This window comes from Anser cygnoides, chromosome 31 (assembly GCF_040182565.1).
Source record: "Anser cygnoides isolate HZ-2024a breed goose chromosome 31, Taihu_goose_T2T_genome, whole genome shotgun sequence".
NCBI classification, from domain to species: domain Eukaryota; kingdom Metazoa; phylum Chordata; class Aves; order Anseriformes; family Anatidae; genus Anser; species Anser cygnoides.
Genome location: NC_089903.1, coordinates 1,683,852 through 1,699,827, shown reverse-complemented (window position 1 = coordinate 1,699,827; position 15,976 = coordinate 1,683,852). Strand labels below are relative to the sequence as shown.

Here is a 15,976-nt window from a genome sequence, read left to right as displayed (position 1 = left end):
TGGTTCGGGCCTGAGCCCTGGGAATTTGGTAAGAAGGGGGAGAGCGAATTTATTTAGGCCTCAATACCTTTTTAAACCCCCATCTTGACGGATACACAGGAGTGATTCCTTGTTTTGTGTAGGCTTACTAACAAAGTGCATGAGAAAAATTAGCATTTGGCTTGAAATTCGGTCTTATTGAAATGTAAATTTTGTGGAAAAGGTGTTATTGTTTGTCTAGAAGACCAAAGGCTGAGTGCTTCAGGTGTTTTTCCGAAGTCCTGCGGATTTATGATTGGAATGGGGCTCATTAATAATCTGAAATAGTAAAGTTTGTATGTGGAAAGAAGAGTTTAATCCCAGAGAATTGGGACATTTGGGAAGAAGATTAGGAAAAGATAGTAAAAACCTGCAATAAAAAGGTTTGCGTGGAAATTGAAACAAGGTACAGTAAGTAATATAAATAAATAAAAGGGAATGGGAAATCAAGGAAAAGGGGAAAATCCAAAAAAAAAAAAAAAAAAGACGTCCTAAAAAAAAAAAAAAAAAGCCTCCTTGGGTGCATATTGGCACATTGGAAGGATATTGTTAGAAATGGGGGCACAGAAAGCAAGAGGACTTTCACTAAGTATTGCAATCAATGGTGGCCACTATATAAACTAAATGGCCACTTTATGGATCAATCGACTATAACAGTGTCTTGCAATTAATGTTTTTGAGGAGAGAAGGAAAATAGGATGAAATGTTGTATAGTGATATGTTGTTTCAGCATCTTGGAGGGAAAAGGTTTGGAATTAAGTTGGCCCCTGACTGAGCCTTTGGTGTTGGCGTTAGAAAAGTACGGGCTGGAGAAAGATAAAGGAAGTGTTAAAAGGATTGTTGAAGGTGTTAAAGGTTGTGTGGCATGTAGTATTTAACAGAGCTGTTTGAAGTTGAATGAGCAGGGAAGGAGGATGTAGGAATGTTAATAGTTCCGTCTCAGCCCGAGGCTGAGATCTCAAAATCACGGTGTGAGCCCTCTGGGGCAGGGGGACCGTGATGGGTCCGAGAGAGTTGTCGTGGAAACAGAAAAGCAGCTAACTCTTGAAACAACCTGAGTTCCTGTGTGAGCTCAGATTGCCAATGGGACCGCTCAGGGAACTTTCAACGATTGCATTCCCCTGACCGACCCCCTCACTGAGACCCTAATCACCCCGGAAATTATGTAAATACTAAAATCTGGTTAAATTGGCTATTGGGAATTGAGAATCTGTTCCAACAAGGTCCAAAAGAAACCCCTATGGAATTTATGGAATTTTTGAATTTCTGGACCAACTTTGAAATGCAATGAAAAAAAAAAAAAATGGACCTGGCTTAAAAAAAAAAAAAAAAAAAAAAGAGAGAGGCAACTGGCTAACCTCTTTCCAGGGCAATCAGCCCCTGATATCAGAAAGAAATTGTCTTAGGCTGCAGGACAAACAACAGTCAGGAATGATGGGGACCTGGGGCATCTACCCTAGCAGGTCCACTAGTTGAAATAAAGCTAGGAAACGAAGACAGAGGCTTGAATTTTTTGTTGGTTATGGGAGCTTCTTTCTCTGTGTTAATTAGGCTGTAAATGTAATAGGAGCAACATATTCAGTGTTAAATAGTTTAAAAGGACGATTAGGAACTAAGACAACTACAATAATTGGAGCCACAGGGAAAGAGGAAGAATGGTCATTCTTACGACCCCTTGATTTGCGTTTTGGGGGTGAGGAACTAACCCATAAATTTTAGTATGTACCAGAATGCCCGATGCCACTCTTTGGACGGGATCTATTAGCCAAATTAGATGCAACAATAACCTTTGAGAATGGAGAATTAATAATGAAGGTACCTGAGTCCAAAGTAGGCCAAATCCTAATGATCAAAGATAAACCCTTTGTTAATATTCCAAGAGAAGTAGAAAATGCAGTTATAGCAACAGTACAGGAAACAGATGTACCAGGGAAGTCGAAACTGGCACAACTGGTAAAGGTGGAATTAAAGGAAGGAGCCAAACCTGTTTGAATCAAACAATATCCACTTAAGATAGAAGCTAGGCACAGGAATGGTGAAAATTATTGACAAATTTCTCAAATATCAGATTCTGGAAGAATGTAAATCGGAATACAATACTCCAATTTTTCCAGTAAAGAAGCCGAATGGCGAGTATAGATTTGTACAAGATCTTAGAGCAATAAATGAAATAACAAAGGATATTCACCCGGTAGTAGCTAATCCTTACACATTGTTAACATCTGTGAAAGGGAAATATAAATGGTTTACCGTGATAGATTTAAAGGATGCCTTCTTTTGCATACCTCTTGATAAAGATAGTAGAAAATTATTTGCCTTCAAATGGGAAAACGTATTGAAGTTTTTGGACCACATATGGTAACAACCGTTTTGGAACAAAGGGGGGGGGGGGGGCACTGGTTATCACCCAGCTGGATGGTGAAATATCAGGCAATCCTAACTTAACAAGATGACATAACCTTGAAAACGACTAACCTGTTATATCCAGCAGTATTTCTAGGAACCGTTCCAGAAGAAGGACCGTTGGAACACAGTTGTGTGCAAATAATCGAACATACGCCAGCCACAAAGATTTGAAGGATGTACCCCTTGAAAGGTATTCAGTGGGAATACCACACTCCGTGGCACCCACAAAGCTCAGGGAAAGTAGAAAGGATGAATCAAACAATAAAACAACAATTGGCTAATTTAATGATCGAGACACAGCTGCCCTGGACGAAATGCTTACCATTGGCACTTTTAAACATAAGAACTAAACCACACAGTGAGACTGGATTATCATCGTATGAAATGTTATATGGTATGCCTTATTCTCAAGGGATGCCCCTAGGGAACAATGTAGTTGAGGATCATAGTATCCAGAAATACATAATTACCATTGGAAGGAGATTACAGGAGATAAGAGAAATTGGGATGATGACTCAGACACCACCTTTAGGATTTGCTATTCATAAAATACAACCAGGAGACAAGGTCTTAATAAAAACCTGGAGAGAAGAATCATTGAACCCCCGATGGGAGGGACTGTACCTTGTTTTACTTACTACTGAAACAGCTGTGAGAACAGCAGAAAGGGGTTGGACCCACGCATCCAGAATAAAAGGACCAATAACTACCGAAGCCTGGAGGGTTGAGTCCACTCCTGGGGAACTGAAACTGAGACTAAAGAGGAACTGATATCCCAGCAATGAGGTTCTGCATGAATTAAGGGCACTGGATAAAGAGGACAAGTCTGAAGGGAGGAAAGGGAGAAGGCAAGACCGGGGTAGGACCCTCCACTGCGGCGTGTATGGTCTACCGAGGGAGGCAACCCCTATGGGTATTGACCGCCGAGTGAGAGTGCCTCGACCGGACTTCTCCCACACCAAGATCAGTTTGTCCTGAGAAAAATAACATGAGAACCTTTTAAACCCATAATAAAATTGTGATTAGTTTTTCCAGGAGCTGGATCACCCTGAAGGGCTGAATGGTAGCACAAGCTCTGAAAGCGGGCCCAACCCCATGATTGAAGGCGCTTCCCACACTCTCAAGATTGGACGGCGAAAAAGGCTTATAATATGACAGGTCGCCAAAGAGAACTGAATTGTGACTGTAAGTGGAAACCCAACGTGGGAGCTTGGAAGCGTGCATATACGAGTACAAACGGGGCAGACATTGTAACAGGACCACTCGGTAACAAGGACACTCTGTATTATCACGCCCCAAAGGGTAAAGATGGATGGGATGGTCATTTTCCAAACGGGACGTGGGCCCTAAAGGGACATTATTGGGTGTGTGGCAAACATGCTTACAAGAGGCTACCTGGAAACTGGTCGGGAATATGCTATGGGGGGTACATAAGACCCTTGTTCTTTTTATTGTCACAAACACAAGGAAATCATTTAGGAATAAGATTATATGATGACCTGAACAGAGTAAAACGATCTATTGATACTTCCTTATCCGGGGATAGTGCCCAAAAATGGGGAAAGGATGAATGGCCTCCTGAAAGAATCATACAGCATTATGGGCCAGCTACCTGGAACCCGAATGAGTTGGTATCAGGAGCCCGAGAACCTATTTATAATTTGAACCGAATAATTAGGTCGCAAGCTATCCTCGAAGTTGTAACCAATTAAACAGCGACGACCTTGGATCTTCTGGCTGATCAATCCACTCAGATGAGGAATGCTATCTTTCAACGTAGAATGGTCTTAGACTATTTACTAGCAGAAGAAGGGGGAGTGTGTGGAAAACTGAACGATTCTAATTGTTGTTTACAAATTGATGATAATGGAAAAGTGGTTAAGCAGATAACAAAAGAAATTAAAAAGCTAGCCCACGTCCCAGTACAAACTTGGAAGGGTATGGATTGGGATTTCTTTTCATGGTTGCCCGGTGGACCATGGGTTAAAAGGATGCTATTTTTATTTTTATGTGGTGTAATGACATTATTGTTTATACCTTGTATGATACCTTGCTTTACGTTGTTGATACGGCGGATAATAAATAGCACCCAGTTTGTGATGACTTTGGGAGAGAAAAGGTGATGTGTCGATAATGATGCTTAAGAAATGGACACCCCGAGAACTGACTGATGAAATCCAACTGCTACTAACAAAAGTTGAAGAAGAGACACGAATTGATGATATTAAAAAAAAAAAAAAAGGGAGGAATTGTAAGGAATAGTCCAGCAATTCGTGCCACTAAGGGGTGTGAAGGGTTAACATCGAGGCCTGGGTTTAGGCGAGAAGAGAACAAAGGGATTTCTTCAGAGAAAAACTGCTGACTTTGCACAGACGTGCAGTAACTTCTGACAGCCGGCCAAGAGACCACTAGATAAGGAGGAAGAATATGAGCCTCCCTGTCCGAGCGGCCCCCGAGAAACTAACAGAGACTGATAAGCAGGCGCACCTGGGAGGACTTCGGATTCGGGAAACCAATTATAATAACCCTGCCTCTTCTAGAAGTAGTAATGAATATGTATTAGCCTAGGAGCATAAAAACCAGCCGCCTTACGTAACAGGTGTGCGTCCCGGTGGAGCAGAGACTCCCGGCGCACCCAGCGCTGTTTGCTTGCCTCTATTCATTTAATAAATTGTAAACTTTGATTGTAATCCTATTTGGGACCCAGTCATTTATAACAGAGTGCTACCAGCATCTGGGAGAATTTGCCTTGTGCACGAGGACCTTGAATGCTACCGAGGACTTGATGGGAAAATATTCAAGATTTGACATCCCCAGGGCAGATCTCTGGTGGTACTGCGGAGGGAAGATCTTACGGTCCATCCTGCCATCTAACTGGGGAGGCACTTGTGCACTTGTTCAATTAGCTATACCCTTCACCCTGGCATTTGAAAGAGAAACATCACAAATACCCAGAAGAAGTAAAAGAAGCTTAGGAGTATCATTTGATGATAGAGCGTACGTAGATTCTATTGGGGTGCCTAGAGGAGTTCCTGATGTAAAGCCAGGAATCAAATTGCTGCAGGGTTTGAGTCACTGTTCTGGTGGGTAACAATTAATAAAAATGTGGATTGGATTAATTATATCTATTATAATCAGCAGAGATTCATAAACTATACAAGAGATGCGATAAGGGGAATCGCTGAACAACTAGATGCCACCAGCAAAATGGCTTGGGAAAACAGAATAGCATTAGGTATGATGCTTGCGGAGAAAGGTGGTGTGTGCGTGATGCTGGGCAGCCGTTGTTGTACTTTTATCCCTAACAATGCTGCCCCGGATGGCACAGGAACTAGAGCATTGCAAGGGCTTACCACCCTTGCCAGTGAATTGGCAGAAAACTCAGGAGCAGACCCTTCCATCACAGGATGGTTGGAATCTTGGTTTGGTAAATGGAAAGGGATGGTAGTGTCCGTATTTACGTCCTTGATTGTCGTAGCAGGAGTTTTGACAGCCGTTGGTTGTTGCATTATCCCCTGTGTAAGGGGACTTGTCCAACGGTTAATTGAAACTGCACTTTCGAAACAAATGACCGTGGATCCACCACCCTGCTCAGATAAGATAATGATATTAGAGGAAATGGAAAGCAAAGAAAGTGAAGAAGAGGAAGACATCTACCAAATTACACCTTAGAGAAAAAAATTTTGCAAAAATCAACAAATTATAAAAAGAGAAAAGGGGGGAGTTGTGGGAATAGAAATGTTGTTTTTGCAGTGTTACATGGTACAGAAGGAAGGAATGGGGTATTGAGATGTGCTTACAGTGATAAGAAAGCTCAGCAGGTGACCTCCTGAAATGCAGACACCCAGCCTCCTTAGAGCGATCAGGTGGAAATTGCTGTGTTAAGTCAAGGCAGACAAGGGGAGAAAACATTGCCATCCCAAAAACAGGCCGGCAACTGAAGGCCAGGCATTGTCTGGGAAGCATCAGACAGATTGTGAGCCTGGATTGCCCACTCAGTGGGGAAACTGGGGAGGGTCCCGGCACCAAACAGTATGTAAACTGGGTTTGGGGACCAGGAGGCGCGCTCCTGCTCGTGGGGCGCCCGCCACTGCGATCGCGAATAAATTCCTGCTTCGCTGAGCTCCTTGCCTGAGCCCAAGTTGTTGGCTACGGAGCGTTTCTCACACCCCCAAGCCATTAAGGATCCTCCCTGGGACCCCCCCCAACCCCCCCCCCAGGATATTAACCCTAACCCTAATTACACCCCTAATTAAGCCTCCCAACCCAAGCCTTTGGGTAGACCTGAGCTCCCTTTGGGAGCCTTTACACAGCCCCACACACAACAGGACTCTGCGCCTCCTCTCTCCAAACAACCCCGACCCTAACCCTAATTACGCCCCTAATTAAGCCACCCAGCAGCAGCCTTTGGGTAGACCTGCTGTCCCTTTCTCCTCCCCCCCCGAACCACATCTCCCAGCACCCCCCGGCGGGCCGTTCCCTCCCAGCTCCCCCCGTTTCCACCCCGTTTCGTCGCCCTGACGCCATCTCCCCGCGCCATGAAGCCTCCCCCCCGGCCCCGCCTGGTCCCGGCCCGCTTCGCCGAGGCCCCGGCGGGGAGGCCCCGGGCCGCGGCCTGGTCGCTGCGGGAGAAGCGATCGCTGCTGGCGGCGCTGCGGGCCCAGGCCGCCCTCGGCCTCCCGGAGCTCCAGGCCCGGCCGCTGCGGGAGAGCCTCCCCCGGCGGAGCGAGGCCGAGGTGGGCCCGGGGGGGGGCTTAATGGCCCGGGGGGGGGTCCTTAATATCCCGGGGGGGCTTAAAATCCATGGGGGGGGCCTTAATATCCCAGGGGTTCCTTAATATCCCGGGGGGGGGGCTTAATGGCCCGGGGGGGGGGTCCTTAATATCCCGGGGGGGCTTACAGTCCATGGGGGGGGCTTAAAGGCCCGGGGGGTCCTTAAAGGCCCGGGGGGGGGGGCTTAAAATCCATGGGGGGGGCCTTAATATCCCAGGGGTTCCTTAATATCCCGGGGGGGCCTTAATGCCCGGGGGGGGTCCTTAATATGCTTGGGGGGGTCTCAGGGAGGGTCCTTAATGGCTTTGGGGGGGGGGGTCCTTAATATGCCCGGAGGGGGTCCTTAATTTATTGGGGGGGGGGGGTGTTGGGAGGGGTCCCGGGGAGGGTCCTTAATGGCTTGGGGGGGGGCCTTAGTAATCTGGGGGGGGGGGCTTGGGGAGGGGGGGGGGCTTGGGGGGGGGGGGGGGGGGAGTCCTGGAGAGGGTCCTTAATGGCTTGGGGGGGGGGGGGGGGTGGTCCTTAATAACACGGGGGGGGTCCTTGGGGGGGGGTTGGAAGGGGTCCTGGGTCCCCAATTCCTCGGGGAGGGGGCTTGGGGGGGTCCCCGGGGGGGTCCTGGGTCCCTGCGTACCCCAAGGTACATGGGGGGGGCAATGGGGGGGGTACAATGGGATGGGGGGGGGTCTGGGGGTGCACCGGGGGGAAATGGGGGGGTACATGGGGATGGGGGGGTGAGGACCCCCCGCCCCAGGGGGGGGGGACACGATTTTTTGGGTGGGGGGGGGGACACGGGGGGGTCATATTTGTGGGTTTTCACCTCCCCCCCCCTCCAGGTGTGGCTGGAGCTGGCACAGATGCTGGCGGAGGGCGTGGAGGAGGCGGCGGCGGCATTTTCGCAGGTGGGGGGGGGTAAAAAATGGGGGGGGGTAAAAGTGGGGGGGGTGGGGGTAAATGGGGGGGTGGGGGTAGATTGGGGGAGGTCGGGGGTAAATTGGGGGGGTTCAGGGGTAAGTTGGGGGGGTTCAGGGGTAAATTGGGGGTTTCAAATTAGGGGGGTGAGGGTAAAATGGGGGGGTTAAATGGGGGCTGGGGGTAAATTGGGGGGGGGGACCGGGGGTAAAATGGGGGGGTGGGGTAAAGTGGGGGGGTTGGGTGTAAAATGAGGGGGGGGGTTAAATGGGGGAGCCCAAATTGGGGGGGGTGGGACAAGGGGGGTGAGGGTAAAGTGGGGGGGGGGGGGTTGGGGATAAAGTGGGGGGGGTAAAATGGGGGGCTGGGGGTAAAATGGGGGGTTGGGGGTAAAGGGGGAGTAAATTGGGGGGGTTGGGGGAAAATTTGGGGGGTTGGGGTTAAAGGGGGGTTAAAATGGGGGGGGCTGGGGTTAAAATGGGGGGGGCTGGGGGTAAATTGGGGGGGGGGGACCGGGGGTAAAATGGGGGGGTGGGGGTAAAGTGGGGGGGGTTAAATTGGGGGATAAAATGGGGTTAAAAGGGAGGGTCCTTAATGGCTTGGGGAGGGGGAGTCTTAGTAATCTGGGGGGGGGGGGGGGGGGGGGGGGCCTTAACATCGCCAGATGGTCTCCGAGGAAGGTAACTCCTCTGGGGTCTCCTTAAACAGGGGCTGAGCTGCTGGGGGCACGGCTGGATTTGGGGTCCCACAGGTGTGACTGTCTGGGAGACCCTCAGCCTCATTCCCCCTCCCCATAACAACCCAGTGGTGAAATTGGGTGCTGGGGATTTTTCGTTATCTCACTTTGTTGAGGTCCTGCCTCGTGTCAACACACTGGTGGTGAGTGGAAACCCCTTGAGACCCAACCCCTTCCCGGCCCTCTCCTTCCCACACCTGCTCCTCCTATTTTGGGTGTGGGTCAATGGTATTTTTGTAGGGTTTGCAGCTGGGGGCAGGTAGGGAGGTGGAGACCAAACGTGTTTTCCCAGTGGCTGCTGTGGAGGAGCATCAGCGACGGGTTTTACCCTTCACCCTTAGCCTTTTCAACCCCCCTTCCCCATTTCCTATTTTCATAAATTACCAAGTTGCAGCAAAAAAAAATAAAATTGCTTGAAAGCACATTAAGGACATTTCTGCCGGCATGGCAAAGCTGCCCAGGGTGTGGAAAGGGTTTTTGCAGTCTCCTTTCTTTCATCACTTCCCGCAGCGGGACGCAACCTTGTGCTGAATCCCAAGGAGATAAAATGAGCCATAGCCCAGAGACATTTCTGCTTTACGAGGTCCCCTCTGTGCTTTATTGTATTCCTTGAAATGAAAGCCAGTTTCTTTTATTTGCGTGGAGTTAGTCCCTTCTGCCTCTGCTCCTTGCACCTCACCTCCGTCCCCCCTGCCTGTCTCCCTCTCTATCCCCCAGCCGCAGTCCCTGCCCTGACCCTCTGGGTGCTGCAGGGACAGAAGGAATATTTCTTTGGAGAGAGAAGGCCCCCCCCAATCACCCCCAAGCCCAACTCCCCCCATGCCCCCAGCCCCCTGTTTCCCCAAGGACCCCCCCCAGTCCCACCCAAACCCAATTCCCCCATGCCCCCCCCCACCAAGGACCCCCCCAAACTCAACTCCCCCCATACTCCTGACCCCCCCAAATCCCCCCCAAACCCCCCCCAATGCCCCCCCCACCATCAGTGCCCTCCCCATTGCGCTCATGGTGGTGGCAGCGCCACCCCAAACCCCTGACACCCCCCCCCAAACCCCCCCATACCCCATGCCCCCCCATGACCCCATGGCCCCCCGTGCCCCCCCCCCGCTCACTGTCGGCGCCCTCCCCATTGCGCTCGTGGTGGGGGCAGCGCCACCCCAAACCCATCTCCCCCCATACCCTTGCCCCCCCCCCCAACCCCCCCCATACCCCTGTCCCCCCCCCAAAACCCCAAAGCCCCCCCAACCCCCCCCGTGCCCCCCCCTCTCACCGTCGGTGCCCTCCCCCGTTGCGCTCGTGGTGGGGGCAGCGCCGCACCACCTCGGCCACGTGCTCCGACTTCTTGTAGAGGGCCACGGCGCGCAGCACGGCCCCTGGGGGCGCGGCCCCCACCCGCACCTGCACCGGGCAGGGCTTGGCCAGCCGGCAGTACAGCTTGTTCAGCACCGGCGAGTACTGGGGGGGGGCACGGGGTCACCCCCAGGGAGCCCTCCGAGGCGTGCCCCCCCCCCGAGAACCTGTTAGGACCCCCCCTTAAATAACTGAGACCCCCCCCAAATAACCAAGAACCCCCCCGGCGTATAAGAGCCCCCTGACATATAGGGACCCTGCCAATTAATGAGCCCCCCCCCAAATAATGGAGAACCCCCCCAAAGTGTATAAGAACCCCCTGACACATAGGGACCCTGCCAATTAATGACCCCCCCCCCAAAAAATATGGGAACCCAGAGCTAGGATCCCCCCAAAATAATGGAGACCCCCCAAATAACCGAGAACCCCCCCCCCAGGTGTATAAGAACCCCTGGCATATAGGGGCCCTGCCAATTAATGACCCCCCTGCTGATCGGGACCCCTTTTGGGGTTTCCTGGGTGACCCCACAACCCCATAGCCCCCCCCCGAAATATTGTGTCCCCCCCATGCCCCCCCAAAACAACTCCATCCCCCCCAGCCCCCAATCCCATACCCCTCCCTCCCCATTTCACCCCTCCCGCTGACCAGGACCCCCTCTATGGGGTTTCCTGGGTGACCCCCCAACCCCGTATAACCACCCCCAGCCCCCCCAAAAATATTGTCCCCCCCGTGCCCCCCCCAAACAACTCCAGCCCCCCCAGCCCCCCCACCCCCCAATCCCATACCCCTCCCTCTCCATTTCACCCCTCCCGCTGACCGGGACCCCCTTTATGGGGTCTCCTGGGTGATCCCCCAAACCCGTATAACCCCCCCCAATATTGTCCCCCCCCCGCGCCCCCCCCGGCCCACGTACGGTGCAGGTGATGGACTTGGCGGTGCCGGCCTCCAGGAAGCCCAGCTGGAAGTCGTAGTGGCCCCCGTAGTCCTCGGTGGACGGCACCATGGGGGACGGGGACGCCCGGGGGCTCGGGGGAGCCGCCGGGGGGGCTCGGCACCGGGGGAGCCCGGGGGGGGCTCGCTCGGCTCCAGGGGGCACAGGTCCTGCTGGGGGGGGGGGGGGGGGGGGCCTTGGGGGCAGCCGAATGGCAGGGGCCCTTGTGGACCCTTTTTGGGGTCGTTCGGGTCCCTTTTGGGGTCGTTCAGGACCCTTCTGGGTGCCAGGGTCCCTTTTTGGGGACACCGAAACCCCTTTTTGGGGTCATCCAGGACCCTTCTGGGGACACCCAGGTCCCTTTTGGGACAGCTGGGTGCCAGGGTCCCTTTATGGGGACACTGAAACCCCTTTTGGGGTCATTCACGACCTTTTGGGTGCCAGGGTCCCTTTTTGGGGACATCCAGGTCCTTTCTGGGGACGCTCAGGTCCCTTTTGGGGTCAACCAGATCCCTTTTGGAGACACCCAGGACCCTTTTCGGTACAGCTGGGTGTCAGGGTCCCTTTGGGGACACCCAGGTCCCTTTTGGGGTTATCCAAGTCCCTTTTGGGGACATCCAGGTCCCTTTTTGGGGTCATTCAGGACCCTTTTGTGTGCCAGGGTCCCTTTTTGGGGACAGCTGGGTGCCAGGGTCCCTTTCTGGGGACATCCAAGCCCCTTTTGGGGTCATCCAGGTCCCTTTTGGGGACAGCTGGCTACCAGGGTCCCCTCTGGGGACACCGAGGTCCCTTTTGGGGACACCGAGGTCCCCTGTGGGGGTCATCCAGGTCCCTTTTGGGGACAGCTGGCTACCAGGGTCCCCTCTGGGGACACCGAGGTCCCTTTTGGGGACACCGAGGTCCCCTGTGGGGGTCATCCAGGTCCCTTTTGGGGACAGCTGGGGGCCAGGATCCCATTTTGGGGACACCCACGTCCCTTTTGGGGTCATCCAGGACCCTTTTGGGTGCCAGGGTCCCTTTCTGGGGACACCCAGGTCCCTTTTGGGGACAGCTGGGGGCCACGGCCCCTTTTGGGAAGCACCCACAGACCCGGCTGCTTTTTGGGGATCCCTCGAAATCCAGAACCCTGTTGGGGTCACCCAGGTGCTGGGGTCCTTTGGGGACCCACGGGGTCCTTTGGGGACACCAGGACCCCCTTGGGGACACCGGAACCTCCCCCCCCCCTTACCACAGCCAGCGGATCGTCGGGGGGACAGCGAGTGCATGTTATCGGGGAGCCTGGAAGGGGGGCAATAAGGTCATCGGGTGGCGCCCCCCGTGTCCCTGTCCCCCCCATGTCCCTGTCCCCCCCCCCCCCCCCCGCACTCACATGTTCCAGAGGTCGAGGAAGACTTCGGTCAGGGGGGCTCCAGCAGCGGCTCCAGCTCCTCCACCATGGGGCCGGTCCCCGGGGGGGCACCCAGGCTCTGGGGTCCCCTAAGGGGGGGGGGGGACGGGGACACAGGGGAGACAGTGCTGTCACTGGGGGGGCCAGCCGGGGGTCCCCTGTAATGGGGGGGCACCCAGATCGCCTTGGGGGGGGCCGCCTGGGTCTTTGGGGGAAATGGGGGCGGGGGGAGCCTCAAGCCCCCTTCCCAGTTATGGCTGCACAAATGGGGGGGGGCCTGCCAGTATGGGGCCCCCCAACCCTGCAGGGATGGGAGCAGCTGGACAGGGACCTCCCCCAAACAGGGACCCCAAAAGGACCCCCCCATAAAGGGACCCCATGGGGACCCCTCCCCTTATGGGGACCCCAAAGAGACTCCCCCATACAGGGACCCTAAAGAGACCCCAAAGAGACCCCCCCCCCATATAGGAGACCCCAAAGAGACGCCCCCATACAGGGGCCCCAAAAGGGCCCCTCCCCATAGAGGGACCCCAAAGAGACCTCCCCCTTACAGGGACCCCAAAGAAACTCCCCCCAAGCAGGGACCCCAAAAGGACCCCCCCAATACAGGGACCCCAAAGAGACCCCCCATACAAGGACCCCAAAGTGACTCCCCTTACAGGGACCACAAAGTGACCCCCACATGGTGACCCCAAAGACACCCCCCATACAGACCCCCCACCTGTGAGGACCCCAAAGGGTCCCTGCTGCCCCCCCAAAACACCCCCATGCGCCCCCCCAACCACCACAGGGACCCCTGCACCCCCCCGCCCAAGCCCAGGGACCCCCAAAGAACTTTCAGGGGGGGGCTGTGGGGGGTCCCCCCAACCCCCAGCCCCTCAGAGCCCCCCCGCCCCCCCCTCCCCAAAGACCCCCTCCCACTCCCGCCCCCCCCCCCCCCCCCCCAAAACACAGGCCGGGGGGGGGGGCTCAGTACCGGGCCCCTGCAGCGCCCCCGCGCCCGGGACCCCCCAGCGGGGGTGCCCCGAGGTTCCCCGAGCCCCCCCGTGCCCACACCCCCCGTGACCCCCCCAGGCCCCCCGAGCCCCCCCCGGGGCCCCCCGGCCCCCGCCACCTCCGTTCGCGGCTCCGCCGCCTCCGCTGCACGCGCTGGGGAATCCCCCGGCCCAGCAGGCACCGCGCGCTGAAGCCGCGCCGCCATCTTGGGTGAGGGCAAAGGGCCGGGCAGGGCTGGGAGATACCAAGTGGGTTGGGGGGGGGGTGTCCCTTGTTAATTAATAGTCGTTAATAACGGCTCAGAAAGAACACACCCGCCCCCCCCTCCCGTGGCCGGATTTGCCTCGTCGGCCCTACCCCTGTTGGGGGATACTGGGAGCACTGGGGGTACTGGGCGCGCTGCGGGGACAAGGAGCACTGGGGGGACTGGCGGGTACTGGAAGTGCTGGGGGCGCTGGGGTCCCCCTCACCCGGCCGTGCAGTGTCCCAGTGCCACCAGTAAGGGGGTTCAGGGACTGCTGGAGGGAACTGGGAGTCCCCCACATGCATCTGTCTGGGATCCCAGCTACACCAGTACAGAGGGTTGGGGGTACTGGGAGCACTGGGGTCCCCCTCACTCAGCTTTTTCCTGTACCAGTCACACCAGTAGGTGGGTCTGGGGGCTTCTGGGGGGCACAGGGGGCACCCTTATCCTTCAATTTGGGGGTGCCCCCCGCTGCCACCCCCTTGCCACGTCACCCCAATGCAAACCCCCAAACTTTGGATGCTCAAACCGGGAGCCTTGGACCCTTAAGATGGGGCCTGGACCCTAAAAGGAGGCTTTGGGTCCTAAAAATGAGGGTTGGGGCCCTTAAAATGCAGCTGTGGGTGTGCAACGAGAAGCCTTGAAATCCCAAACCAAAGCTCTGATCCCCAAAAAATGGGGGTGTGGACCCCACTGTGATGCTTTGGGGCCCTGAAATGAGGATTAGGGTCTGACAACGAGCCCTTCGTCCCTCAGAGGTCTCATTATACCCTACAAATAAGGCCGTCTCTGCTTGAAGGAGGGCTTGGGGCTTCCTGTGGAGATTCAGCACCAAAAAATGAGGCTCTGGGACCTAAAGAGAAGGGTTTGGGCCTAAAGAAAAGGGTTTGGGCCCTGAAGAGAGGGTTTGGGGCCCTAACGCGAAGGGTTTGGGCCCCAAAGAGATTGGTTTGCAGCCTTAAGAGAGGGCCTAGCCCCTACAGAGAAGGGTTTGGGCCCTAAAGAAAGAGGTGTGGGCCCTAAAGAGAGCAGTTTGGGGCCTAAAGAGAGGGGTTTGCGCCCTAGAGAGGTCTTTGGGCCCTAAAGAGAAGGGTTTGGTCCGTAAAGAAAGGGGTCTGGGCCCTAAAGAGAGGGGTTTGGGCCCTAAAGAGAGGGGTTTGGGCCCTAAAGAGAAGGGTTTGGTCCATAAAGAAAGGGGTCTGGGCCCTAAAGAGAGGGGTTTGGGCCCCAAAGAGAAGTGTTTGGGCCCTAAAGTGAGGGGTTTGGGCCCTAAAGAGAGGGGTTTGTGGCCTAGAGAGAAGGGTTTGGACCTAAAGAAAAGGGTTTGGCCTGAAAGAGAAGGGTTTCAGGCCCAAAAGAGAAGGGTTTGGACCTAACGAAAAGGGTTTGGACCTAACAAAAAGGGTTTGGGCCCTAAAGAGAAGGGTTTGGGCCCTAAAGAGAAGGGTTTGGACCTAAAGAAAAGGGTTTGGGCCCTAAAGAGAGCGGTTTGGGCCCTAAAAAGAGGGGTTTGGGCCTAAAGAGAAGAGTTTGTGCCCTAAAGAGAAGGGTTTTGGACCTGAAGGGTTTGGGCCCTAAAGAGAGGGGTTTGGTCCGTAAAGAGAAGGGTTTGGGCCCTAAAAAAGAAGTGTGGGCCCTGAAGAGAGCAGTTTGGGCCCTAAAGAGAAGGGTTTGCGCCCTAGAGAGAAGTGTTTGGGCCCTAAAGAGAAGGGTTTGGTCCATAAAGAAAGGGGTCAGGGCCCTAAAGAGAGGGGTCAGGGCCCCAAAGAGAAGTGTTTGGGCCCTAAAGAGAAGGGTTTGGGCCCTAACGTGAGGGGTTTGGGCCCTAACGAGAAGGGTTTCGGCCCTGAAGGGTTTGGGCCCTAATGAAAGGGGTTTGGGCCCTAAATAGAGCAGTTTGTGGCCTAAAGAGAGCATTTTGGGGCCTAAAGAGAATGCTTTGGTCCTAAAGAGTAGGGTTTGGTTCCTAAAGAGAGGGGTTTGGGGCCTAAAGACAAGGGTTTGGACCTAATGAAACGGGTTTGGGCCCTAAAGAGAAGGGTTTGGGCCTAAAGAAAAGGGTTTGGGCCCTAAAGAGAGCAGTTTGGGCCCTAAAGAGAGAACGGTTTCGGTCCAAAAGAGAGGGGTTTGGGCCCTAAAGAGAAGGGTTTCGGTCCTAAAGAGAGGGGTTTGGGCCCTAAAGAGAAGGGTTTGGGCCCTAAAGTGAGGGGTTTGGGCCCTAAAGT

General features: G+C 54.5%; 2 protein-coding genes and 1 long non-coding RNA gene across 5 annotated transcripts; 1 reads left to right on the top strand and 2 right to left on the bottom strand.

Moving 5' to 3' along the window:
* Positions 1–6,919: 6,919 nt before the first annotated feature.
* LOC136787902 (snRNA-activating protein complex subunit 2-like) lies at positions 6,920–9,727 on the top strand. Of its 3 annotated transcripts, none has more exons than XM_066985314.1 (4): positions 6,920–7,160; positions 8,034–8,099; positions 8,818–8,988; positions 9,356–9,533. In XM_066985314.1, exons 1-4 carry the CDS (start codon positions 6,963–6,965, stop codon positions 9,374–9,376), a joined length of 456 nt encoding a protein of 151 aa, XP_066841415.1. In that variant the 5' UTR covers positions 6,920–6,962; the 3' UTR covers positions 9,377–9,533. The 3 variants fall into 3 exon arrangements, with proteins under 3 accessions (XP_066841415.1, XP_066841416.1, XP_066841414.1); XM_066985315.1 differs by lacking the exon at positions 9,356–9,533 and adding an exon at positions 9,563–9,727 and having other exon boundaries at positions 6,921–7,160; XM_066985313.1 differs by lacking the exon at positions 9,356–9,533 and having other exon boundaries at positions 6,929–7,160; positions 8,818–9,267.
* A 371-nt stretch (positions 9,728–10,098) lies between these two features.
* LOC136787932 (cellular tumor antigen p53-like) lies at positions 10,099–11,228 on the bottom strand. The gene is made up of 2 exons (XM_066985356.1): positions 11,107–11,228; positions 10,099–10,297 (listed from the first exon to the last, which is right to left on the bottom strand). Exons 1-2 carry the CDS (start codon positions 11,194–11,196, stop codon positions 10,109–10,111), a joined length of 279 nt encoding a protein of 92 aa, XP_066841457.1. The 5' UTR covers positions 11,197–11,228; the 3' UTR covers positions 10,099–10,108.
* Positions 11,229–12,338: 1,110 nt separating this feature from the next.
* LOC136787879 (uncharacterized) lies at positions 12,339–13,773 on the bottom strand. The gene is made up of 3 exons (XR_010826957.1): positions 13,626–13,773; positions 12,494–12,600; positions 12,339–12,402 (listed from the first exon to the last, which is right to left on the bottom strand). It is a non-coding gene; the product is annotated as an uncharacterized lncRNA (long non-coding RNA).
* Positions 13,774–15,976: the final 2,203 nt, after the last annotated feature.